The sequence below is a fragment of the Procambarus clarkii genome, chromosome 91 (genome assembly GCF_040958095.1).
Source record: "Procambarus clarkii isolate CNS0578487 chromosome 91, FALCON_Pclarkii_2.0, whole genome shotgun sequence".
NCBI classification, from domain to species: Eukaryota; Metazoa; Arthropoda; class Malacostraca; order Decapoda; family Cambaridae; genus Procambarus; species Procambarus clarkii.
This window is the reverse complement of record NC_091240.1, coordinates 652,171-679,834: the sequence shown is the minus strand read 5'-3', so window position 1 is coordinate 679,834 and position 27,664 is coordinate 652,171. Positions and strand designations below refer to the sequence as shown.

The following is a 27,664-nucleotide window of genomic DNA, read 5'->3' as shown; positions in this document are numbered from 1 at the left end:
CCAGACAAAAAACCCAGCACCACCCCCACCCTCTTCCCCACCCCCTATTACACCCCAGGCAACAAACCCAGTACAACCCCCACCTCTCATCACCTCCCAGACAAAAAACCCAGCACCACCCCCACTCTCTTCCCCACCCCCCATCACCCCCCAGGCATCAAACCCAGTACCACCCCTACTCTCGCCCCCACCCCTCACCACCTCCCAGACAACAAACCCAACACCACCCCCTCCCCCCATCACCCCCCAAGCATCAAACCCAGAACCATCTACACCCTCCCCTGACACCCAGGCCTCTAACTGCTTCTCACAGACCATGCTCCCCATGACAGCTACCCCCCTTCAGTCAAAAAGAACAAACTCACCAAAACAAAACAAAAAATTTCTGCATGCAAGACGAACAACCCAAATACACAAGAAAACCGACCCAGCACTAAGAAGGACATCAGATACCAAGAAACATGTAACCTCACTCACCTTAGCCCACACGCCCAACACGTCAACTCACCTCACGCCCAACACGCTAGCCAACCTCACGCCCCTAACCCAATACCACACAGGTACAAAGCCCAAAATCCCACAAAATCAGCCCCAAAACGTGTCTTTCTCAGCCAAGAGGACTAACACCTCCCCAGACCACTCCCTCACCCCTACACCAAAACTTCCTAACTTCATATCAGAAACCATGCAAAAACGGATGTCAAACATATCTCCTACCCAAATCTATAATTACCAAATCTATCTACACAACGAATCAATCCACAAAGAAGAACCTCTCCGGTTCAAACGCCACAAACACTCCCCCATCAAGTCAGTAAACAATGAAAATCACACAATTTAACGTTAGAGCATATTACAACATCAGACACCCAATAGCTAACTTTGTGGAGAATGAAAGACCGGATGTGCTGCTACTGAACAGCACATTCGTGACGAACTCTCACAAAATTAGACATTTTGGCTTCACAACATGCCAATCTCCTGATGAAGCACACGAAGGGGTTGCTATCCTGATAAAGAACACCTATAAACATGACCTCCTCACTACCAACTGGCAGCACAAACACTTCCTAGCAGTCCGCATTCACACTCAACACGGGCAGATGATCATTGGTACCACATACATTCGTCCAAACTTAGGTCTCCCCCTCCAGGACCTAAACACTCTCTTCAACCACACACACATACCAGTCTTCCTCCTAGCAGACCTAAATGCAAAACACCAAACATTCAACCATCGCCAACACAACATGCACGGTCAACAACTACACCAACTCCACCAAAACAAACACCTCACCTTCCTTGGCCCTGACTTCCAAACAACCTACGCACACAATGGAACTGGGAGACCAGATCTCATCCTCACCAACAGAGCAGGCACCCACCTACAACACTACATCACACCCGGACCCCTCACTGGCTCAGATCACATACCCATATCACTCACACTCTCCAGCAACCCCATACTCATCCCAGCCACCGCACAATATGACTATCAAAATGCAGACTGGGAAGCCTTCAAACAACACCTAACTGCCAGCACACAGCCCTACAACTTCCAAGACCAACCACACACAGACATAGATTCCCAAATCCTCACCATCCAGAATAACATCATACAAGCAGCTGATGCTACCATTCCAAAAACTACCCACAAAACCAGATACTCCTTTTTTCCTTCGATCAGAACAAAAAGGCTACTCTCCTGCTATCACAACAGATTCACCCACAACCTTCACAGATACAATCAAGCAAACACAGACCTCACTATACTCAAAAACCACATACTCAACAGCCTTGACCAAGACCATGCTAACCACTGGGAGAAACTCATACATAAAGCTGAAATACAAAGAAAAACAACTCCACAACAATTTTGGAACTTCATAAAGAGGATCAGGGGAAAATCCTCCTCTTCTGCCTTTACATACATCACTCACAACAATCAAAACTACACCGATCCCTCAGAAGTAGTAGGCATATTCAAACAACACTGGCAGGACATCTTCAATCCCCACCCCCCACAGCCAACAGCAATACAAAACATAAACAGAGTAGAAACATGGATACGACACAACCCTCATGCCATCACACACTACCCTACCATTGACCTCACGACACTAGACGACTTAGAAAGTGACCTCACAGAATCAATACTACCTGAAGAAGTTAAACTCATGCTCAAGAACACCAGACGTAAAGCCCCAGGAGCCTCTGGCATTGGCCAAGCTCTCCTCAAGCAACTTCCAGACCCCCTAATCTTTGCACTCACAGACGTCTACAACGCCTCACTAGCATCAGGATATTTCCCAAGCCCATTCAAAGAAGCCACAGCAATCCTCATTCCAAAACCCCAAAAATCCCCGACAGACCCCAAGAACTACAGACCGATCAGCCTACTAGAGACATTAGGGAAAGTATACGAAAAACTCATTAATCATAAACTCAGGAATCACCTAGAACACAAAAACATATTGACAGACAAACAATTTGGCTTCAGACAACACCGCTCAACACACGACGCACCGAACATAATAACAAACTACCTCTCCATAAATAAACACCAGAGGGCCAAGACGGCCCTCATTGCAAAGGACGTCGAAAAAGCTTTTGACACAGTATGGCACGACGGCCTACGTTACAAACTCTGCACTCTATTTCAACTATCTGACAACATGCAGAGGCTACTTTGCAGCTTTCTAACAAATAGAAAGATGCAGATCAAGTTCCTCAGCAAGCTGTCAGGTTACTTCAACCTAAATGCAGGTGTCCCCCAGGGCTCAGTTCTCTCACCAACCTTATACATACTCTATATAAACGACATCCCTGACCCAATATACTGGACATCAATGACCCTTTGCTACGCTGACGACGTAACCCAACTGATCTCAGACTATACGATTAACGCCCTCACACGGAAAGAACAACAAGAAATAGACAAAGTCATCCTCTGGGAACACGACTGGCGAATAAAAACAAACCCCAACAAGTCTAAAATTACATACTTTTTCTACAACAAACGACGTAACCCTGACCCAGTAAAACTCTACTCTCAATCACCAGATGCAACCCAGATCCCAAGAGTCAACAACACCACAGTACTTGGACTCACATTAGACTTTAAGCTTCGCTTTCACACACACATAACACCCAAGAAAGCTATAGCCTCAAACGCTCTATCAAAACTCTACCCACTCAAACATGCCTCCCAAGCCACCAAGCTCTATCTATACAAAACACTTATTCTCCCACTCCTAACATATGCACCGATCCCACTCACACTTGCAGCACCAACAAATAGGAAGAAACTCCAGCGTACCCAGAACAGGGCTCTGAGATGGGTGTTCGATACCCATTGGCAGGACTTCACCACCAGTGAGGCCCTGCATGAGTGGGCGAACATCCCACCTCTGAACATAACCTGGGATACTATGGGGAAGAAACAGATTGACAGAATTCTCACCTATCATGACAACTACGACACAGTTCCTCAGAAACGTCCTAAGCAGACCCAGGCATACGCACACCCTCTTTAACCTGATCGACGATCCACCTCCTGCTCCGTCCTTTACATAACCCCTCTCCTATAATATCACTACTCAAATCACCAAACTTCCAACTATAGCCTCCTAACTCTTCTCCCCCCTCTTTAGGGGGGGACCAACTAGCTCCCGTTTTCTGGTGCCTTGGCTGGGGCCGCGATGCTGATTAGCAGATCTAAGACCACATCTGGATGTGAGCCTCCAGGGCACACCCAGCTGAGGAGGCTGTCTCCGTGGGTGCTCAGAAAAGACGAAATGTTGTCACAGAGATCCGATTCCTTGCCTTCACTGCCTTAGTCTGGTCATAACGATTTCAATGCCATGCAGCTGGGTCTAGCCCTGGCACTTTACCTCATACTGAAAACCTTTCCTCTCACCCCCACTAATTCTTCCTCTATCCCCACTTCCACGCTCACCCATTAGGGTATCTTGACCTATATTTAATTCATTCATTCATTGTAGATTATTCACTCATATCTCATATTAATTTTTGTATAATATTTATATATATTATTTACTGGGACTCATTAACTAGGGCTCTTGTTGCCATAACACAACTAAGGCTGGGACTGTTGTTGTTTTAAATTCAGCTACTCTGAACAAACAGTTAAAGCAGCTCGGGCTATTGTGAGCCCGTCGTACTCACCAGGCTGGCTGGAGCTGGTGACACCGAAACATCTAAGAATACTCACTAACATTTAACCTAGGACTTATCTAACCTCATAAAGATCTAACATAGTACATATATGTACTACATAAAGCGAATATATAGTTAGGTTAACTTATTAGATTTTTCGAAATCTTGTCTCAGCTTTCCCCAATAAAAGAAAACCGAGGGTGGTAATAATTTGTCAATTTTCTCCGCTTGAAATAACAAATAGTTTTGCTTACTGAAGGTTCTATGTTAATGTAGGGGTCTTTTAGCACAACTGGCTTCGTTCTCGACTCACAATCGGGGATTCCGGGTTCGATTCCCAGCCGGGACATGAATGGTTGGACACCTCCCCTTTCACCTAATACTGTACTTCTGTTCAAGAAGCAGTAAATAGGTACCCGGGAGTTAGGCAACTGTTGTGGGAGGGGGAGGGGGGGCGGGCAGTATCATCCTGGGAAGGTCAGTAGTTTCACCTCAGGGAGGACCTCGATACTTATCTAAAGTATGTATATAAACAGGCTTCCTGTCCCCCAACGTCGAAATGGGCACATTTTTTCTGGCTGTATCTTCGCTGGAATAGTTTACATTTATATCACGAAATTGATATATTTAAATCTTGCTGAATTTATTATTTAATATTGGTCTGATTTTACACAAGTTAGACAGTTCTGAAAATAACTGGCGTAGTTAGGATAAATCAGGTTGCTCGGTTAATTTTAGTTCAAAATATAAAATGCATGTCACACGTGTTGTATTTAATTTATATATATATATCAAAGCAAAAAAAGAATATTATCGAAAACAAATTCTTAAAATAATTGGGCCTATTTACCAACCTCCACGAGGGAGAGACATGGGTGATAGAGCTCAACCCTGGCAAGTGTAAGGCAATGAAGGAAAGGGGAGAAGAGAAACTTGAAAGGAGTACACTATAATGTATTATATACACTATAATACAAGATGCTGAGAGGAATAGAAAAGGTGGAAAAGAGAGCCTTTTTAATTGAAATGAAAGCTGATCAAGAGGACATAAATGGAAACTAGAAATGCAAACGAGTCGAATAAAATATATGGAAATCCTCGTACCCTGCACTGGTTCTCAACAATTGGAACGCACTGAAAGGTGAAGTCGTTGGATAACGCCTCCATCCACTCTGAAGATGTTTTGTTTACAAAGAAGTCAAAAGACAAGAATACTATATTGAAATGTAACAGGTACAACAAACTTGTAGATCAGGAGGCCAGATTCACGAGGCAGTTAAGGAAGCACTTACGAACATGTACATCTTTTCTTAATCTTTGGCGGCTTTGTTTACAATTATTAAACAGTTAATGAGCTCCGAAACACCAGGAGGCTGTTTATAACAATAACAGCAGTTGATTTGGAAGTTTTCATGCTTGTTTAATAAATGTAACCAAAGCCGTCAAAGATTGAGGAAAGATGTACACGTTCGTAAGTACTTGCGTAACTGCTTCGTAAATCTGGCCCCAGGATCAATTAACCTGGGTTATGAATTCGGGCCGCTTGGTGGAACTAGTGATATATGATATTAGCCAACACACACTAAATATCACACTAGCACGGAAGCCGACCTGCTTCCGGGCTAGTTTGACGTTTACGGCCGAGTCTGCCCGAGTGTTGCAACCTGTTCTCAAGCCTTCGCGCGTCCTGGCGGCGCTCGACCAAAAAGACGAATTTATCAGTTTAACGTATTTAAGATTTTTATATTCTCAAATATAAGATAATATTATTACATACCATAAAGTGTTGAATTGTTAGGTCTAACATAAGTTAGGTTCTGTTGGCCATTGTTTGTTGCTGTACGTAAATAAAGTATTTAGGTGGTAAAAATCGTACAGAGGACGTGAACAAAGCATTACTCGAAACAAAACACTTACGTCATCAGTTGTGAGTCGCGTGTAAAGTGTTGTTCATTCATAAACAGAGGGTTTGGTGGCTAGTTTAACGAGTATTTGGTCTTTGTTGACGAGGACGCGTTGGAGTGTTCCTATTAACCTAAGAACAATAAAAGCGGGCGGAGTCCCAGGTACAAACGTTGTATTACATTATAAACCTTGAGTCTCGTTTGGTCGGTCTCGGAGTCACAGCAATTTCACTTCAAATTTAACAATATTTCAATAACAATTCATGTAAATATGTGTTAAAATGAAAGTAAACTAGTCAAAATCATTGAAGTCAGAAGGGTTCAGAAACGCATCCCTTCATGAGAATCATATTAGGGGCTGTCATGGGCTGCTATAAGAGCTGCCACAGGCTGTCAAATGCTTTAACCCTTTGTTTAAAAGCAAATTAACAATGCAATCAGATTTGTATTCAATGTAGCAAACCAAATATAATTTGCAATTCCGAGAGCGAGGTTGTTGGGTGGGTCAGCAAACCCTCTTGTGATGAGCCATAGCGTTGCCAAAAAAGCGGTCATCCTTGGCTAACTCAACTTGAAGGTCAACATTGGCAAAGTGAAAGGAGCGGACCGTAATATATACCCAGTAGAGGCAGACGCTTACGCCTTGTAAATTTCAAAGCATGTGACAGTGACATTATAAATTTTCTCGACAAAAAACATTGTACAAGACTAATTTTTTGTTATAATAAAATAACATTTAAATACAATTAAAAGAGAAGATACAGAAGCACCATAACAGTGTCGAACATCACAGGATACAACATCAACAACAGAGCACCATACTGATATAAACAATACACCAAATCAGTATATAAAAATATAAACACCAGCATTGCACGCACGGTGTTTGTGCACACAGGCACGCACCACGGTACAAACCCTTGCAGGCATAAAAGCGAACATAACTCACCAAGGGAAACACTGTGATAGTCCTGCATAGACAGAATCAGGACCACACAGCAAGGAGACACCGAATACAGAAATGAAAACAATATATACACAAAAGAACAAATCCACAAGGACCGTGACGAGGATTCGAACCTACGTCCGAGATCTTCCCAGACGCTGCCTTAATCGACTAAGGTACGACATGGTCAAAAAGAGTTGAAACCAGAAGTTCTACTGGACTTATTTGAATCCTACAGTCTCTCCGAGACACAAACCAAAGTTTTACACAACTCCCCCATGCACTCGAGCTATGTCAATAGGCCGTTCTACCTCGGACGTAGGTTCGAATCCTCCTCATGGCCCTTGTGGATTTGTTCAGTGATGCATCACGCTATTGTGATTTGTGTGTGTAATATATACACAATGCAAACACACGTACCCAGGACATAGCGTATAGACGCGCACCATATGTACACCAGCCACACAAGTGGAACACCGATTAGGTACCGCAAATACAAAGCACGTTGTTAAAGATTCGCTACCTGGAACAAAAAGTTCCAAGTAACACGGGCTATGGTGAGCCCGTAGATAGTTATATACAAAGCACGAGAGCACAGCACAAGTTGTATCCCACTTCTTGATGTATCTTGTGTAAAGGAGGAAAAGTATATGTTTATCTCTCAGAATGTTTGGTAATATGTTTATTGTTTGTGATGTGTGTCTATATATTTATTTATTTATTTATTTATTTATTTATGATACAAGAAGGTACATTGGGTTTGTGAGAATACACAGCATAGTATTTACAATCTTGTAAAGCCACTAGTACGCGCAGCGTTTCGGGCAGGTCCTTAATCTAACAGATAATTTTAAGTAGGTAAATTCTAGCAAAATTAATAAAATGATAACAAATACATTGCAAGAAAAAAAATGAGATGAGAGAGATTAGTAAGTATATTGTAAGTATATGTATTAACACGATGTACTGAACGGGGTGAGAATAGCTTGAGCTACCTCATCCCTTTGTGTGTATTTTACCTCAATAAACTTATTTCAATTTCAATATCAATTCTCGGTGTATATACACAGAGTTAACTTTAGGTCTGGACTAAAGTACATACCTGCTGGTTGGTCATAAGCTGTTGTGAGTGCCTAAATTACCCTCCAGAGACTAATAAGCCTTAAGCCAAACAATAAATAAACTGTATACACTATAAAATACTGCTCTAAAAACTATACTATAATAACAATGCTATGAAAATACACAATATACTTAGTCTGCACCTCTTGGCATGTACACCAGCCCGTCCTCCTAAGGTTTCCCCAACGTCAAGAAATTATTGTACTAAAAGTCCCCCTCTCCTAACCTACCAGAGGACCCAAAACAGAAAATGGGATAGTGTATCAATTTTACGAGCCACTACCATTTTCTAGTACGACAATTTTTGACCTTAGGTAGTAGAGTATACGTCAAAATGCGACCTTTTATTAGGACAGGTAGTGTACAATCCCATTGGGCAAGATCTGTCTGTGAAGACTCACATATTTCATCTAAAATCCTAAACCTATACTCTCACTGCTGCTTCACAAATCACAAGACAAGAAATATAATGCATCAGTCATCACACAAGTCCTAATGAAACAATTTTGTACAGTTTCTGAACAAATTTTGGTTCCGGACTTGGACCGAGGCGCGTGTCTGTTCCGCCTTCGTTTAGAAATTTAGATAAACAACTTCCTTTTGGGGTTGAAGTCAGCACCTGCTGTGTTCAGCAGGCTAATGATGAGTGTGTTATCTGGGGGCGGGGGTTGATATGTTATCTGGGGGCGGGGGTTGATATGTTATCTGGGGGCGGGGGTTGATATGTTATCTGGGGGCGGGGGTTGATATGTTATCTGGGGGCGGGGGTTGATATGTTATCTGGGGGCGGGGGTTGATATGTTATCTGGGGGCGGGGTTGATAGTGGCCCAGTGTTGCCGTCCCGCGATGACGTAATTGTGTCGGGAAGAGCAATGGAGGCGTGGAAAATTTCCTGCATAGTAATATATTAATAAATTAATTGGTATATTTATGTGGCTACTTACTGCATTATACATCAGCCTATACCACTGAGGTCACGTAGGCCTCACTTGCCTACAGCCCAGAGGTCACGTAGGTCAGAGACCTCGGGTTGTGTGATGGTTTATATAGAGAAACAAGGCCTTCCACCTGAACATCTCGCCACAACAAATCGCTGGATCAACAGAATATAACTTTACATGAAGTCATTCTCGACTCTTAACTAAGAATTTAATCATAACCAAATTATACTCAATCATCCTTAAATCATTATTATATTAATCCTACAAACAAATTTCATCACAAATTACACACAGAAATCACAATAGCGTGATGCATCACGACCCTTGTGGATTTATCACAAATGAATAATTTACAGCTGTAATAATAATAATCCTTAAAAATGCCCTAGTACCAGCCTCAGAGGAGGAGGGGGAAGAGGTACAGGACAACACCCTAAGCCTGCGGCAGCGGTCAGTCATGTACTCACTCAAAGGGAAGACCACCTGTTGCTTGGTCTCCTAATCGTGTTATAGACTGTGAAATCAGCAACAAACATTATATATAATAGTGTATAACACTATTTGAACCCTTCACAGCCCGGGATAACCATCTGTTTTGATACTCCAGTACTTAGCAGCTGAGGCACTTCTCTTCCTTCTCTCTCCTATCCGGGAGCCAGTCGGCCGAGCGGACAGCACGCTGGACTTGTGATCCTGTGGTCCTGGGTTCGATCCCAGGCGCCGGCGAGAAACAATGGGCAGTTTCTTTCACCCTATGCCCCTGTTACCTAGCAGTAAAATAGGTACCTGGGTGTTAGTCAGCTGTCACGGGCTGCTTCGGGGGGGGGGGTGGAGGCCTGGTCGAGGACCCGGGCCGCGGGAACACTAAAGCCCCGAAATCATCTCAAGATAACCTCCTTACTTCAGAGTGGACCTGTGGAAACACTGCATTTATGATACTTGACAATTTTTAGTGCTATTACATCTGGGTTTTCTTCTTGTTATCTTCCCCAACGTTTCTTGCTCAATTTGTAATCCCATCTTTGTTTGAGAACGTTACCTTGACGCTCATTTTCTTCTGTCCTTTCTCACTTTTATCCTTGAGCTTGAGCTCTATTCTTTTCACGTAGGACGTTGATCCACGGGCGTGGATGAGGTTGTTGTCCTGTGAGGTAGTTAATAGAGGTTCAGGTTAAGGTGGGGTGGGAGAGGTGGGCTTGGGTCTTTCAATGGCTTGCATGGGATGGGAGGGAGGTCAAGGGAAAGGGGGCTTGTATCAGAGGCCAGGAGGTCTTGGGCGAGGAAGGTTTCTATTGGGTGGCAGATGGGGTTGTTGCACTTCTCTTCGGAGGATGCTGAACTACCTTAGGCCGCCAAGGGGGTTCCCTACTTGCAGGCGATGAGTCACAATAACGTGGCTAAAGTATGCTGACCAGACCACACACTAGAAGGTGAAGGGACGACGATGTTTCGGTCCGTCCTGGACCATTCTCAAGTCGATCGACTTGAGAATGGTCCAGGACGGACCGAAACGTCGTCGTCCCTTCACCTTCTAGTGTGGGGTTCCCTACTTCCCCATTTGGTTTGTTGGATTACGTACTGTGGTTCTCTGGTTCACGGCTCTCCCCCCTTCACATCTTCCTTGTATCAGCTGCAATGGTTCTATCATCCCTCGTCACGGCCCTCTGAAGAAATACTTTTTTGTATTCCATTATATGTATCAGTTTGCTCTTCTTTGCTAGAATTTTATCTTTCGTGGCCTCGTTCGTGAATACTATCTTTATCTATCGATCTTGGTCCTTGTTTTTCCAGCGTGGCCTCGATATCTTCTCTATACTTCGTCCGGTAACCTCCATCTATAACCCCCTTCAGGCTCTCCATCACTGCAGAACTGTGTGTGTGTGTGTGTGTGTGTGTGTGTGTGTGTGTGTGTGTGTGTGTGTGTGTGTACTCACCTATTTGTGCCTGCGGGGGTTGAGCTTTGACTCTTTGGTTCTGCCTCTCAACCGTCAATCTACTGGTGTACAGATTACTGAGCTGTGATGATATTACCACTACATATGGTAAATAAACGTAAACAAATCATGAGATAGATAAATCAAACATGTTACAATGTTCACCAGATAGATAAATCAGTTGTAAAGACAAATTTCCGTCGCCGTGGCGCAGTGGTACAGCACTCGCCCGGCGCTTCGCGAGCGCTTTGTCCTGGGTTCGTATTGACCGTATGACCGGAGAGGATTGACTGGGCGTCAGTCCTTAACTGTACGCCTCTGTACCCATTAACTGTACACCTCTGTTCACCCAGCAGTGAATGGGTATCTGGTTGTTAAACGATTTGGCGGAACGTATTCCGGGGAAATTTAGGATTAAGGACCTGCCCGAAACGCTACGAACATATATTCATATAATATGCGGTCATATTCAATGAGACATTCAGTGTCTCATTGAATACGACGCATATTCTGTATTTACTTACTATCTTCTGGTTTAGGGCTTCTATCCCTCTAACTATTAATCTTGCATCAGGGTTTAGTTGAAAGAGGAGTTCTCCAAAACTCATGTTTGTTTTTCAAGGCGAAGAAAAAAGTGAATTACTATAGAATGTATTACACTTATTATACAATTGCACAACGTTTCGAACCTACATGGTTCATTCTCAAGTGATAAGAAATTCCAGATCTTATCAGGGTAGGGCAGGGCCAGGTAGATCCCTGACCATTCTAGATGGTAATCCATCGTTTGGTCACAGCAGTCAGCACGTTCTCTGTATGTACTGACCACGTGTTAAGTGCACATTCTACCCCAGGCAGTCACGTGATATATTTTCCACACCATAGCATGTAAAGTGGGAGGAAGCTGAGTCTATGAATTCATGGAGATAGACGCAAGGAGAGATAGAGTCAGAGAGACAGGCAGACAGAGAGGGAGAAATTCACTGGAGTCGCCTCGACAGGGCTTCACTACAACAGGTTTTTGCTCCCGGGGGTTCCGGTGGCCCTGGTGGGTGGTAGAGATTCCAGTTATCAGTGTCCCCTTAGACCTGGGCGACTTTGTGAGCTGATAAAATCAGTGTCGAGTGAACCAGGAGAGTGTCAGCACAAAATGGCCAGGTTCAGCATTGCTGGCACACACTCCAGACCTGCCTCAGTGATCCATTTTGTTAGTATGTTAGGAAGCATTGAGGGGCCCGAGTCTCGGGTGTATTGGCAGAACCAATCACAGTTCTGGGTTGTTAAATTTAATTCACAGGTCTAAGCTAAGTAAATGATTGAATTAGGTGATAATTGTGGGTTGGTCAGTGGGGGTCAATTCATTGTGCAGAGACGAGTCAAGTGGGGGAAACCCGAATGGTGTATGCTTTTGTATACAATATATAAGTTTACATTTGTGTTATCTACCTGTCCTTGGAGGAGAGTTAAAGCCTTTCATTGAGTAGTGTGGATGGAGATTGACTAATTTAGAGTATAGAGTCAGATAAGGAGCGAGGGGAGGAGGGGATAGATGTGGCCAGGGAAGGAGGGGGATAGGTATGGCCGTGGGACGACGAGGAAGGGTAATGGAGTGTGTGTGGTACTACGCCAGCCCAGCCTCTCCAGCGTTTCCAACGTCACTAAACTGATGTATTAAATTGCCCGAACCTAACCTAACCGAGCACTCACGAATAGAAAACGGGATATCACGTCAATTTTGCTATATCAGAATCATGCTATTTGGCCCCAAAGGGACCATATATCAAAGTACTATTCGAAAGGATGGGTTGTTATATCCTTCTTGCTCATACAATCTTTAAAGTGCTTAGGCCGCAGTCTATTTGTATCCGTTCATCAGTACTTTTTTATAAACTTCAGTTAATATATTCTTGCACTTAAGTAAACAATTTTTAAGGTCAATTTAATATTTATAGTTATTTATTATAAAAGACTTTTATAATACGTGTCTCTGAGATTAAAGGATCATTGACTATGTTTGGCACATAAATGTCAGGTACAAGCCAGAGGCGGCTTTTGCTTATATTAGTCGCAATCTTTTGTAATGTTTATATCATAAAAATCTAATAAAATTTATTGTTATCGTAATAAAGTTTGTATTTCAGTCATTCCTTTGATGGTGGTGGTGCTGGGTTCACGGCCTATCAACCTCTGGACGATTATTAAGTCCATCACAACACCTAACGGACCGACCAGCAACATTTTTTGGGGTCTGGAAAAAGTCCAGGACTAGAGCAAGCTTTCGCTTCCAGTAGATAAACGACATATGAGATTAAGAAACAAGTAGTGTATTGTGAAGACTTATAATAAACAGCAGCTCCCCAATGACTATATATAATATCTCAATTGCTCAAACAATTCTGTGTTAGCGATAAGACCTACCATCAATGTATAGTGACTTACTGTAAATATATAGTTCTTGAAATAGAACATTCTCCGTAACTAACTGACATGTAACTCTAAGGTGTGAAGGATAGATGTAATTGTTTATGTAATAATCTAAGATGAGGTGTGATAAAGATCTTTTGTGCCCTCTGTAATGCTTTTTGCGCTACCGCTCACAGGATCAGTATGAGGTGCACAATAAACTCAAATCAGATTGATTGATAAAGATTAAGCCACCCAAGAGGTGGCACGGGCATGAATAGCCCGTAGGTGGTACAATTTTTTTTTTCAGTATTCTGCGGTTGCATTTAACCATCAAGCTGTTATCGCGGGGGAGGATACTGCTTCACAGTCTTTATGAGGGTGTCCAGCTGCTGGACACCTTTGTTGACCAGGAGAGTGGCTGTGTTAATGGCTTCAGGGTGGCCACTGCATGATTCAGGAACTCTTAAAGCTCTTCTAATGTCATTGGTTGCTTCACATTCCAGAAGATAGTGAAGTAATGGCTTTTCTGTGACAGTTTGGCAGAAGATGCACTCTCTCTGTCGGGGTTCACCAATCTCCCAGTTGCATCTGTAACCTAGACGTAGTCTATATAGCCTAACTGCTATTTCCCTGTGGATTCCTTTTGACAAACACAGATTGATTGATTGATTGATGAAGATTGAGCCATCTAAAAGGTGGCACGGGCATGAATAGCCCGTAAGTGGTAGCCCTTTTGAGCCATTGCCAGTATCAAGAGCTGATACTGGAGATCTGTGGAGGTGCGAATGCACCCAGCGTGACGGGAGATGTCTCCCGGACCAAATGGTGACCAGATGGTGCTGTAATGACCGCTTTACCCTGTCGTAATAACCGCGGCCTCTATTGTAATAACCCAATGTTCCCCAGTATTAATCCTGTTATCGTGTTATCTCTCGTGATCGTAATATACGCTCTCTGTTGTAATTCTCTGTCTCTCTTCACTCAATACCCCAGCTTAACACTGTTACAGTCCAGCATGACCCCTCACTGGACGGCCACGTATATAAGAGGAATATTAAATGAGGAAGATACACCAAGGACAAGGGTTATTAGTTAAAAACAATAACAACACACATTTACACTGCCACCACCTTCCCGACCAACCATACCTGAATGTGTCTATCACCGATCCCCCAGGAAGGCAAGGAATCAGTAACCATGGGACTCCGGGTAATATGAATTACAGTAATAAATTTTGGAAAAATTAGTTTGTTTAATTCCCGTTACTTATTTGAATCCAAGGGTAACTTTAGTATCCATTAATAGTAGGAGGACATGGGGGCTTCCAATACAACACCTAAAAATGACAAAGAAGCAAAATATATCAAAGGGGAGTTAAGTGAATACCACTGGACAAGCCATACAATTTATTTTATGAAACATGTAAATTAAGACAATTTGAACACATCACCTATTCTATTTCCCTAGAGGCACAATGGATATTTACCGAGGACACAAAACTCAAGTGCTACTATACCTTAAATACCCGCACTACGGCCACGATGTTGATGGCTGCCCTCAGCCCCGAGGATACGGGCTTGCGGCCCTGTTCCTAATACACTCCCCAAGACACACTGATGAAATTTTGTTTTACCAGCTTATTGCTGGGAAGGATTACTCCTCCCACCATCTACTACAGCCCCAGGGCTCCACCCATTATTTTGGCAATGGCCAACCATTTAACACGTAGGCCTGAGGTCTGGCTCTCTAGGGCCAATAAGGACTTGGCCCTTATCTCAGGCCAATCACCTTCACTGATCTGTCGTGGAAAGCTACATGAATTCCTGAAGATTGAGTCAGCTCTCCCCAGCTAAAGAGAAGGGGGACAAGGCGCGTCTATGGAGCCCAGGCACCTGCGAGCAATGTTTACAAAACTGATAAATTATATTCAAGCCTGTCTCCTCTAAGATAGCGAGTAGGGACATTTGACTCTGCCTCGTATGGGGAAGAGGCCGGTGGGAGGGAAAGAGAGGGGATGAGAGGGGATGGAGAGGAGAACATCTGAGTGGGAGAAGCCAAGGTATCCAAGACCACCCCACCCTCAGGTCAACCTTTTGACCTTGACAAATGGGCGACAAGGGGGGGGGGAGGAAGAGGAGACGAATGACGGCCAAGGGGAGGGGAGAAGGAAGGAGGGGAGAGGGAGAAGGAAAGGAGGGGAGAAGGAGAGGGAAAAGAGGGGAGAAGGGAGAACCAATGAGCTGAGCCCCAGATCATTACAGTGCGAAACTCAAATCAATCAAATCTCAGTGTATTGTTACGGTGCCCTCTCCTATTTCTTTCGTTTGCCGGCTTAAAGAGTCATATCAGCTCTCCCTACTGATTCTCTGAGGTTCAGGGAGTCTATTGATATATGTGGCGATCAGACCGGCTGCCAGTTAAGGGAAGGAAGTTACATTATACGTTGTAAATAAAGGGAAATTGGCGCCCTGTTATAAAATGAAAGAGTATCCCCAAATGCAGATATGACCTTTTGGAAGGGACACTAGCCGATCGCGGATTGGCCAACTTAGGTCGCGGGCGACCAATCAGGGCCCGCCGTGACGTCACCAAGTGCCCCGGGCGGCGCCAACGTCAGAGTTGACCTGACCTTGGAAGCGACAGGACGCACCTCGGTCAGCTCTCAAGGATTAGAGGCTCTACAAGCCTTTCTTAGTGGATTAGTGCAGGCTATCGCAGCCCATCGGATATATTGGAGACCCCGCGCTTCTGGGAAGCAAAAAGGAACCAAGTTTATTGAGCGAATGAGTGCCAAACTTGGAAAATATTCGGCGACGACGCTGGGCGGCGACGCTGGACGTTGAAGGTCTGAAAAGGTGTGGCGGGCAAGCCTAGCTGTGACCGGGTCACATCCACTGAGGGTTTTGGAAGGACGACACCGTTCCTAGGACAAGGAGCAACGCCTTGTGGAAGGGGCGAGTGTGGGAAAATAGTGATTAGCTCAGCGCCCATCGATGAACCAGGATTGGGGTAGCTGAATCTCAGGGATTGGAACAGCGACGACGCGAAGGCTCCACGACACCTGAGGACCTGTGGAACGTTCCTGGATCGTCGAGGATCGACTCAGGAAGCGTGGGAACCTCACACCATCGAGGGACAGGCGTCGTGAGCCAGGAATGTAAGGTAGATCATTTTCCCTCCCATTACTCCTTGTGTGAGTAGGCTAGTTAGGCCACAATATTTACTTATGTATGTGGCAATAGGACATTAATACTTTAGTAGTAGAGTAGGCTGCAAGGCAGCTTGTGTCCAGGACTGTCAGAGAGGACAGTGTGTATGGATGGCAGGACAGTGAAGAAGAGGCCCTCCTGTGAGAGAGTGTGGGACTCCTGTCTTTCTGCCCAGTTGAAGGAGTGTTGGAGGTCGTGGAAGAAGAGGCTGACGATCTTCAGACTTATTATCCTTATTTTCATATTCATGTATTACTTGTGATTGTATGTGTGATCATGTAATTTGCATCAGTAAATTCACACTTTTATCATTGTGTTTAAGTGGGCCTCCATTTATAATATTTCTCTATGAGCATACACGAAGGTTATCATAGTACTTCCTAGGGAACACTACGTTCTCTATAGAAGTTCTTATTGCCTGGAGAGTGGTAAAGACAGCACAGACTTACATAAAAGTGTACCCTTAGTCATCCGATCAGTATCAGTGCCTGAATGGTGGCAACTAGTAACTTGGTGGCTATAGAGAGGTAAAGCCACACAGACCTTCCTGGGAGAGTACCCTGGGCCGACAGTCTAGTAGCAGATCTATGGGAGTAGCAATCTTCTGGCTACAAACAATATATAATACACCCACTGAACTGCATTGCTGGGGTGCAGATATAATAACCCAGCTGGCGACCTTGTTAAGAAGAAGATAGAGAAGACAGGCGGGAAAGGAGTTCCTGCAACCTTTTTGTCTGGCAGGCAAGATTCAGGGAGGTTATTGTTATAAGGTAAGCCTGAGTCTTCCTTCACTCCCCCACGGGTCTAGGCCGGAACTGTTAACAGCAGTTTCCCCGTGTTTGACTGAAGGGCTTCCAGGGTGAATCAGTGGCACCCCTTTTGTGGTGGAAGCAAAGACCTGCGGAGGTGGGCATTGTTGGTCCTCTCCTGTGTGACCAAGGAGACTCCGGTGAATCCCGGGAGTCGGAGGGGCTGAGTATTCGGCCTTTTGAGCCCCTAGCAACTGAGTGCTAGCAGAGCCCCGGCCCACCCCCCACGTGACAGTATATACACAGAGATACGAGGTACACCTCTCTTCGTATATCCTTTGTATCTACGCAGGTTCCTACAGCTTCTCCTCCTCACTGTCCCCCCACATATGCGTTAATTTTCAACTTCTTGCTCTTCTACATTCCCCGTCGGCCTAGAGTTTAGTGTTGCGTCTCAACACCTCCAGACTCGCATGTGGTTTTTTATCAAATCAACATCACGCTTATGCATCAAATTTATGGAGCCTTACACTAGAAATTATCTCAGGTGAAATATTTTAGGTGGAAAATTATTTTATTCATTTTTTATTTTATTTTTTACATAGAGAAGGTTTATTTATATAAAATATCACGAAGTTCGCATATGACCTTTAACAAGACCAAAGTTATGAATGAATAATAATATTCCTGATTTATTTATACACTAGATCTAATAAACAAGTTTAGAAAAAAAGTAATATTAAACAATTTCGTTTTTTTCTATCTTTACAAAAAATATAAAAATAATACAAAACGAGCATTGGTAAGTCAGAGGAAATAACTTACGTGCCGTGCAGCTACTACAATATACAGCGGGGACTCTATGCATTGTAATTCGTCTAAAAGTTTCAGTGTGATATGCACTGCTCTACACCTGGTCTTTACCGTTAGAATTGTAACTATTTGTGTCATTTGCAACGAATATTGCGTCTGACGAATACTCGCCCGTCACAGATAGGTGCCGCCCAGCGCTCCGTACTGCCTACCAGCCGTCACAGACAGCAGACATGTGCCGCCCAGAGCTCTCTACCGTCTACCAGCCGTCACAGACAGCAGACATATGCCGCCCAGAGCTCTCTACCGTCTACCAGCCGTCACAGACAGCAGACATATGCCGCCCAGAGCTCTCTACCGTCTACCAGCCGTCACAGACAGCAGACATGTGCCTCCCAGAGCTCTCTACCGTCTACCAGCCGTCACAGACAGCAGACATATGCCGCCCAGAGCTCTCTACCGTCTACCAGCCGTCACAGACAGCAGACATGTGCCGCCCAGAGCTCTCTACCGTCTACCAGCCGTCACAGACAGCAGACATGTGCCTCCCAGAGCTCTCTACCGTCTACCAGCCGTCACAGACAGCAGACATATGCCGCCCAGAGCTCCCTTCCGTTTACCAGCCGTCACAGACAGCAGACATATGCCGCCCAGAGCTCTCTACCGTCTACCAGCCGTCATACACAGCAGACAGATGCCACACAGAGCTCTTTACCGTCTACCAGCCGTCACAGACAGCAGACAGATGCCGCCCAGAGCTCCCTTCCGTTTACCAACCGTCACAGACAGCAGACAGATGCCGCCCAGAGCTCCCTTCCGTTTACCAGCCGTCACAGACAGCAGACAGATGCCGCCCAGAGCTCTCTACCGTCTACCAGCAGTCACAGACAGCAGACATGTGCCGCCCAGAGCTCTCTACCGTCTACCAGCAGTCACAGACAGCAGACATGTGCCGCCCAGAGCTCTCTACCGTCTACCAGCCGTCACAGACAGCAGACAGGTGAGGGAATTTTCCCAGCTGAGTTTTACTTGTTCACTTATTTATATATTAAATTATTAGTTTATTATACTTATTTTAATTATTATTATTTCAAAGTGTATTGTATATTTAAAAGTAGACTGTATGTTCTGTGATTATTCTGTCAGATGTTTTCCTGCTCACATATTTGGGGGGGAGGGGGGGGGGGGGGGGGGTTATGAATGTAGCCTGCATGAAGTTTCACTTCATGCAGGTCGGCGTTCAGTCCCCGACCGTCCAAGTTGTTGGGCACCATTCCTTCCCCCCGTCCCATCCTAAATCCTTATCCTTACCCCTTCCAAGTGCTATATAGTCGTAATGACGGCGCTTTCCCCTTGATATTCACTCACTCACTCGATGGTTTAAGCCCTAATGGCGACTCGGATTGCCTCGTACCAGGACGACTCGTTGTAATTTCTTCCTCCCTTGGACTGCACTTACCGAGTAACTACAAAGTAGTAATCTACTACTACAATACACGACATATAACAGGGGAAAAGATATATGGAAGTGGAACAAATGCTTATACCCGTTCCGGGTGTCTCGCTGGTATCATAACCGGTCAAAAAGCATATAATTAATGGCCACTAATATATATACAGTATATATATAAATACAATAAATTTTAACCGGGTACAATACTTCCCAAGGTTAGCGAGTTCTTCGGTCGGAGACTCAGTGGTTCCTTTGTGGAGAGAAGCTCGTGAGGAGGTGTATGAGATATGCACGTGGCGACTCAAGAGAGGCGAGATTCTCTTGGTGTTGTCATTTGTACATCCATAAGCCACTACGGGGTGGTGGCTCCTTCCCCACCGGCTTCAGACTCGTGTTGACCAGACCACACACTAGAAGGTGAAGGGACGACGACGTTTCGGTCCGTCCTGGACCATTCTCAAGTCGATTGAGGTTGACAAAATGACTTGAGAATGGTCCAGGACGGACCGAAACGTCGTCGTCCCTTCACCTTCTAGTGTGTGGTCTGGTTAACATACTTCAGCCACGTTATTGTGACTCATCGCCTGCATTCAGACTCGTCCAGGAGCGCGGTTCTGAATTCATTATTTTTGATTTAGGGAAGTAGACTTTGAGTTTGTGTTTTAGTTAAATCCAGTCTTGGAGAATATTTTATCATATTTAGTTCCCAGGCTGGTGGTTTAAAGATTGATTAATTGATGAAGATTAAACCACCCAAAAGGTGGCACGGGCATGAATAGCCCGTAAATTGTGTCCATTTTGAGCCATTACCAGTATCAATAGATGATACTGGAGATCTGTGGAGGTGCGACTGCACTCTGCGTGACGGGAGATGTCTCCCGTGTGAATGTGTTAAAGATGGTTGATTGATTGATGAAGATTAAGCCACCCAAAAGGTGGCACGGGCATGAATAGCCCGTAAGTGGTGGCCCTTTTGAGCCATTACCAGTATCAAGAGCTGATACTGGAGATCTGTGGAGGTGCGAATGCACCCTGCATGACGGGAGTCTCCTTTGTGAATGTGTTAAGATGAAGATGAAGCCACCCAAGAGGTGGCACGGGCATGAATAGCCTGTAAGTGGTGGCCCTTTTGAGCCATTACCAGTATCAAGAGCTGATACTGGAAATCTGTGGAGGTGCGACTGCACCCTGCGTGACGGGAGATGTCTCCCGTCTAAAGATGGTTTAAAGATATGTGTTATGTATAAACAGATATTCGGGTGACATGGCAAACTTCCCATTTTCTCTGAGAAGCCACTGAAACCCATTTTCTTATAATGAAGTTAGTGGTTAGTAATATTAGTATATTCCTAACAAAGGTTTTTGCTTGGTATGTCAGGGGTTAGTAATTTAGTGTCGAAATTTCCGACAAGACACGTGCCGCCCAGCGTTCTTTACCGCCTACCAGTAGCCATGTTGACTTCCAATGTAGGTTAGAAACGGAGCAATATTTTAGGTTGTTTGGCAGTGCAAAATATAAAGTTTTTACATATTCATACATTAAAACATTGATTGTAAGAATGTAAGAATAAAAAGATTGATTGTAAGAATATAACATTGATTGTAAGAATGCACATAAATATATGTGCTTCCGCCTACAGTTTAGACCTATTGTCTTATGTATGACCCTCTGTCCTGCGTGACAGTGAATACCAGCATTATCCTCACTTTAATAAGACTTAATCGAAATCCTCAGATTAGGCAAAATTGTAATTAATTTTGTCAATAAAGATGTGAATAATAACAAGTATTTTATGGTGTTTTCCAGGAGGTGCCAGGGAGGGCTTTATGAATGTTGAGTCTTGGTTGGGTAGCTTGCTTTAGAGGTTTTATTTCGGGTTTTCCAGGTAAGAAGCGGGGAGTGGGAGTGCTTCCCAAGGTATTTGTGTTGTCGAACGTGATGGACGGTGCGTGATTTATGGCTGGGGTAGGTAATTGTAGATTTGTTTGTTTTATTTTTTTTAGTGAAAATCTAAAAGCATGTTTTATATATTGTGATTTGTAGTCCCCACATTCTGTTCAATCAGCGAATTGGTCAAGTGCTATTTACCTTGTGCTATTTGTCAAGTGCTATTTGCTCAAAATTACAGTGTTAAATCATTTATATATCTTAAGAGATGAGCCGGGCGAGTGATTGGTGTAATATGCATAATATTGTTAAATTGTTCATAAAACAAAAGCAAATGTCAAAACAAAAATGAATAAAACAAGAATATTTTTTTCTGATTCTAATTTTATACATTCAAATTCCATCTTCCTCGAGATGCATATACGAGTCACGAGAAAATTAATATCCTGTATTTGGACCAAGTTTAAGATACTCCATTAAACCGAGCAGACGACGTGTGTCAACATTTTTACTTTTAAAATAAAATCTAGGCTTGCATCGAGTTAATAAATAATCGATAAAATTCTAACACTACATTGATTGCTGTTGACACATGAGAATAAATAACAGCTTCGTATAAAATTGCCAAAGACCAATCAGAATGTAAATAAAATATTTATATAACAAAGTAAATACAAATGCCGTTCCTGATTTATCCCACAGTTTTTGTATATAGCAGATGACAATATTGTAGTCTCACACGTGTGTGAAATTTAAAATTGATCTAGCCACTGTATGTAAGGAGAAATATGTAACCTCCACACATGACATAAAATTGAATTGATGAGTCCTATACATAAGAACAAATGTATAGTGTAGTGTAGTGTCCTATACATATGAACAAATGTATAGTGTAGTGTAGTGTCCTATACATATGAACAAATGTATAGTGTAGTGTAGTGTCCTATACATATGAACAAATGTATAGTGTAGTGTAGTGTCCTATACATATATAGGACAGACATAAATCTGTGTATTTATGTTTATTGGTTAGATTAACATTTTAAAAGCACTACAATCACCTTCCGTGGTTAATTGTTCAATAAATCACTGCACGAAATGTCTATCATATCTCTAACCCTGTCCCATGTACGACAGAAGAAAATATATACATGCAGGTTAGCATTGTAAATGTGTGGCCAAGTCTGTGGTAAAAAATAATCATATAAAAAAGGCTTATAATTTACTTTAGGCTGTTGTTGTGCTTCGCGAATTCACCTCAGACACAACTTTAAACACATTTTAGCCAAAGTTTAATATGCTGAGGAAAATGTGTAGTACACTGCTGTCAAGAACACAATAGTCCTCATATTTTAACCAAGTTTGCTTCTTATAACTCGCTGTTGTTTACAAGACTCTTCAACAGCTGTTGTATAGATGCCAGATCCATCATCACTCAGCGAAGCGTCTCTCATCTAGCCCGCCAGCCGTGGGAGTGGCTGGCCCGACCCTGAGGTGATACAATCTAACACTCTGCCTCCCACACTCCAAATAATGTTTAATCAATTTTATTATTGGTTGGAAATTTTGTTTGATTAAATTTCGAGATTATTAAATAATAGCTTTTGTATCATACTAACCGTTTTGTTTCAATATTTGTCAGGAAATTGCAAAATAATGAGCAACATATAATAAGATTTCTTTAAAGGCATTCAGAATCTTTTTTGGTTGTGTAAAATGTTACGGGTCGACGTGCCAGCTGCATTCCTAGTGGCCAACTACTGTCCACACCAATCAAAGCTTCCTAACATTACGTAAGTAATGAAGACGTATGACATGTTTACTCACTATAATGTTGGCGCTGAATGTAGAACATGAACATACTTCTGCTCTGAAATAATACCATTTTTATAACTAAACTGAATCCATCTAATTACCCAAAGCCACAAGAACAAATCCCCAAGGGCCGTGACGAGGATTCAACCGACGTCCGAGAGCATCCCAGTCGCTGCCTTTTTCATTTGATGCATCACGCTATTGTGATTTCTGTGTGTAATGTAGTGTAGTGTTGTGCTACAAAGCCACAACATTGTCGCTTTGATGGTTATCTTCCTGTGGCCTTCGCCTGCCACTTGGTGTCGTCTAATGTCGTTATAAAATTTTATTATTTCAGAGTAAAAATATATTTGTTCATGTTTTACATTCAGTACCAACATTATAGTGGAAATTAGATGGACCGTCCTGGGAGTCTTTAAGCTCCATTGTCCTAAGCGTTAGACGAGGCTGGTGCTGCGCAGACAGTTATCTGTTAGACACCTCAAGTCTCTCTAACGCGATGTAGCTTTAACACCAATCGCAAGTAAATTGAAACACCTCGTGTATAAGCAAGTTTGTGCATTAAACTATGCTAAGTGTTATCTTGCGTGTTGTGGTGAAGCCGTTCCAAAGATAAGTGCTACTGGCGCAAGTGTCAATACTATAATTAATCCCAAGTCTTTAAACACTAATACCAGCCTTTAGTCACATTTTTATGCATTTAAGAAGCTTAGGTCGTTAATTGTTTCAGTAGAACTATTACGTTCTCACCACCAAAGACATCACAAGTCTTTGAGCACCACGAGAAGAGGACCTCCCTCAGAAGAGAACCATCCTAGGGATGTGTATTTGCCATATGCGCCTGCAGGATCGAGCTGTTAGCTCCTGGACCCCCCCGCTTTTCTAACCGTCGGTTGTCTAATGTACTGACTCCCGACCTATATCTCCTACATATATTTCTCTCTCACGCACACATCCCCAGGAAGCCGCTCGTGGCAGCTGTCTCACTCCCAGGAACCTACTTAATGCTAGGTGAACAGGGGAGAAAGGTGGAGTTGGGGGAGAGGGGGGGGGGTTAGATAGAGGAGGGAGATGGGGGAGAGAGTGGAGTTGGGGGAGAGGGGGAGGGAGGAGAAGAGGGGAGGGGGGAGTTCATAACGGATATTGGAGGCTTAATTAGTGACAGCCTCGCATCTTGCAGGCTCGACTTTCCCGTATAGAAACAGACAGACAAAGACAGATAGACAGGAAAACAGACAAACAGACAGACAGCCAGACAGAGACAAAGCGTGTCAAGTCCAAGATATAAACACACTCTGGGAAACATAAGTTGAAACACATGAATTGCTACAAATCTTCGAACATCGAGATGAAAAAGATATCGCCCCCCCCCCTCCCCCTTGTTGAGAATACTTCCCCAAACACGAGACGAGTACAGTGAGTACAGTGCTTGACACTACAGTGACCCAGGCCAGGCTCCCTGGCTAAGCTGTACGGTGAGGTAATTACAGCTCTCAGACGTAAGGAATGTTTGAAGGCACTTCAACTCCCTGTGAGGCTGCGGCCATTCCTCGCCCACCCTCGGTCACTGAATATTTTGAAGCCTCGCTGGTGTATGTGCCTTGTGATCCATCACCACACACTCCTCGGACACTATATCCAACACTATATTGCTATACCCGGACATTGTTACATATCCGGACACTGCGTAACCGGCTATATCATCGTTTATCCTCTGGATACCATATAGCCAGCTGACATATATACCATTTTACCCGGATATTGTGTAGCTTTCAATATATCATCAAGTAACCACAAGACAATTATGTAGCCAGCTACATATATATAACCATACATGTATGGTTTGACCGTCAGTCACATATCTCTTAAAAAGTTATAAAGACTAAACAGCAGTAATACTTACATTAGTCGCGCTGTCCGATGTTGGCGGGTCCACTGTATGAACTGAAGACTTGTGTCCTCTACTTATGTAGTCCATAATGCCTCTTCCTTCGACTTGTTTCAAGATCGTTTAATAAGGTATATATATCACAGCACTCAATATTATGTCACACACTTGTCACATAAATGTCACACACCTGTCACCTTCTTAATTTAAGACAGTTTTAATAGTTTAATGTATTTTCAAGACATTTGACCTTGTCACTTTATTAGCAAAATTAGTTCCAACTAGCACTATCAAAATATATTCATGTTAATTTCAACATGTTAAAAATTTCGCCATAAATGTTCAGCACCATAGCGTCACTATACTCATAACTCAACACATTTCCATAATTCACAAATTCATGTCAATATCAAAGTTTCACTGTATTTCTGGATTTATAGTGTACACGCAAAAATATTCTCCATGGACACAATGGTCACCATCCACGGACACTATACAAAAGACACCATGTACACATTCACAGAATCACTATGGGAGCTCTACGTTTTCCTTACTACACTGCTGTATAATCACACTATTAGTCATTATTTCCAGCACATCACTATAATTAAGTACATTTCACTATATCACATACCATATCGCCAAAACTATAATTTCAATTAACACCAAAGAATGTGTTTTTGCATTTCATCATAACTTAACACCATATTTGCTATTATTAAACACTAGAATATCACAACACCTTCCAACTCTCATCATAATAAGAATCCACAACGAAATTCACTATATGTCTCTTACACTCACTATTACACATTTCTTAAGTCGCCTCCCTCTTCGTTATGCTCTACTTCTGTGTACTGGAAGGGGTTATACCCCCCCCCCCTCTCACCCTCCACATCAACACACCCCCACTCCACCCACCACACACACACCAAGCCACACCTCACCCACAGCAGACGGGGCCTGAGTGATGTCGCTGGTAGAGGGCGGACGACGAGGCTGGTAAGCGCCACTAACAAGGCAGTTCACTTCCCCAACATTTCTTGTCCTGAGTTGCCTTATTAAGCTGATATATATAACCTGATGTTGATTTATTATATAAATATTATTATTGTTATTGTTGTCCTTAATGTTCCTTTACAAAAATGAAATGCAATTCTAACAACTTACATAAATATATAAACATAAATTTCAAGCTACCTAAGCATTGAAAGTTGTGGGCAGCATCAACACCTTAGAGTAGGTATGAACAGTGCCACAGAATCACTGTTGTTAAAGATTCGCTACCTGGAACACAGTTCCAAGTAGTACGGGCTATGGTGAGCCCGTAAAAAAATCGCTCGTACTACTACCCATTAAACTGTCGTTGCCTGCGCTTATTATACCATATACTGTCTGGGGCAACAACGGTGTCTGGTGTGCTTTCTAATACCTTTGTGGTTGGTGCTAACATGTCTTCTGTGCTTGCTGAAGAATATTGTTTTTCACAACTAATTTTTCCAGTTATGCTGTATTTCGTAGTTATGTAACTGGGCAACGTACGAATGTGTACGGTTAAGTACTGTAGTATATGTAATGGTTTGTTTCTCTCATTGGGCTCATGATTTGTATCTAGCAGTCAAAGGTTTGCATTTCATTGTTTACAGAGGTAATGGTCGTCAATTGTTTGTAATTTGTAATTTGTCATTGTTAATAGGACCTTTCCTGTCCTGTGAATGCCCCGGAGGCTGTGCCCTCACCGGTGACACAGTTTCTTAGGTTCTATGATTATTTAATGTTTGTTTATTCGTTCTTCCCCCCTGATTCTCCCCCCTAGTTCTCTCCCCCCCCCCTGGTTCTCCCCCTGGTTCTCCCCCCCCCCTGGTTTCCCCCCCCCTGGTTCTCCCCCCCCTGGTTCTCCCCCCCCCCCTGGTTCTCCCCCTGGTTCTTCCCTGGTTCTGGGTGTTTTGTCAGGTTGTGTATCGACTAGGATGTGATTTATGATATTTTAAATAATACAAATACTAAACTTTTAAATAAAAGACAAAGAACCTTAGCTAACTGGCGGAAATGTGGGTTGGGGTGGAGTGGGTGATGTTGTGGTGGTGAAGTGAATGTTGGTGTTCGTAGTGAAGGGTGGGGTGGTGTGGGTGGTAGTAGTGGTAGTTTAAGTTGGGGTGGTGTGTGGGGTGGGAGGTGGTAGTGATGATTTGGATGATTAGAGGTTGGTGTTGAAATGGTGGATACTGAGTTAGTAATTTTTCTTTGAGGTGGCAGATAAATTCTTATAATTATAAATAGACAGATAAATAATAATAATAACAATAATAATAATAATGATAATAATGATAATGATAATAATAATTCAACATCAGGTTATATATATCAGCTTACTAAGGCAACTCAGGACAAGAAGTGTTGGGAAGTGAACTGC

The 27,664-nt window shown here is 43.3% G+C and overlaps 1 protein-coding gene across 1 annotated transcript in view; it reads right to left on the bottom strand.

Annotated features, from left to right (window-relative positions):
• Window positions 1-25,691, bottom strand: part of LOC123773881 (uncharacterized) — a 288,461-nt gene extending 262,770 nt beyond the window's left edge. Inside the window, exon 1 of the mRNA XM_069318603.1 lies at window positions 25,267-25,691. Within this exon, the coding sequence (XP_069174704.1) occupies window positions 25,267-25,341 (75 nt within the window). The 5' untranslated portion in view covers window positions 25,342-25,691. The remainder of the gene's footprint in view (window positions 1-25,266) is intronic.
• Between the last annotated feature and the right edge of the window lie 1,973 nt (window positions 25,692-27,664).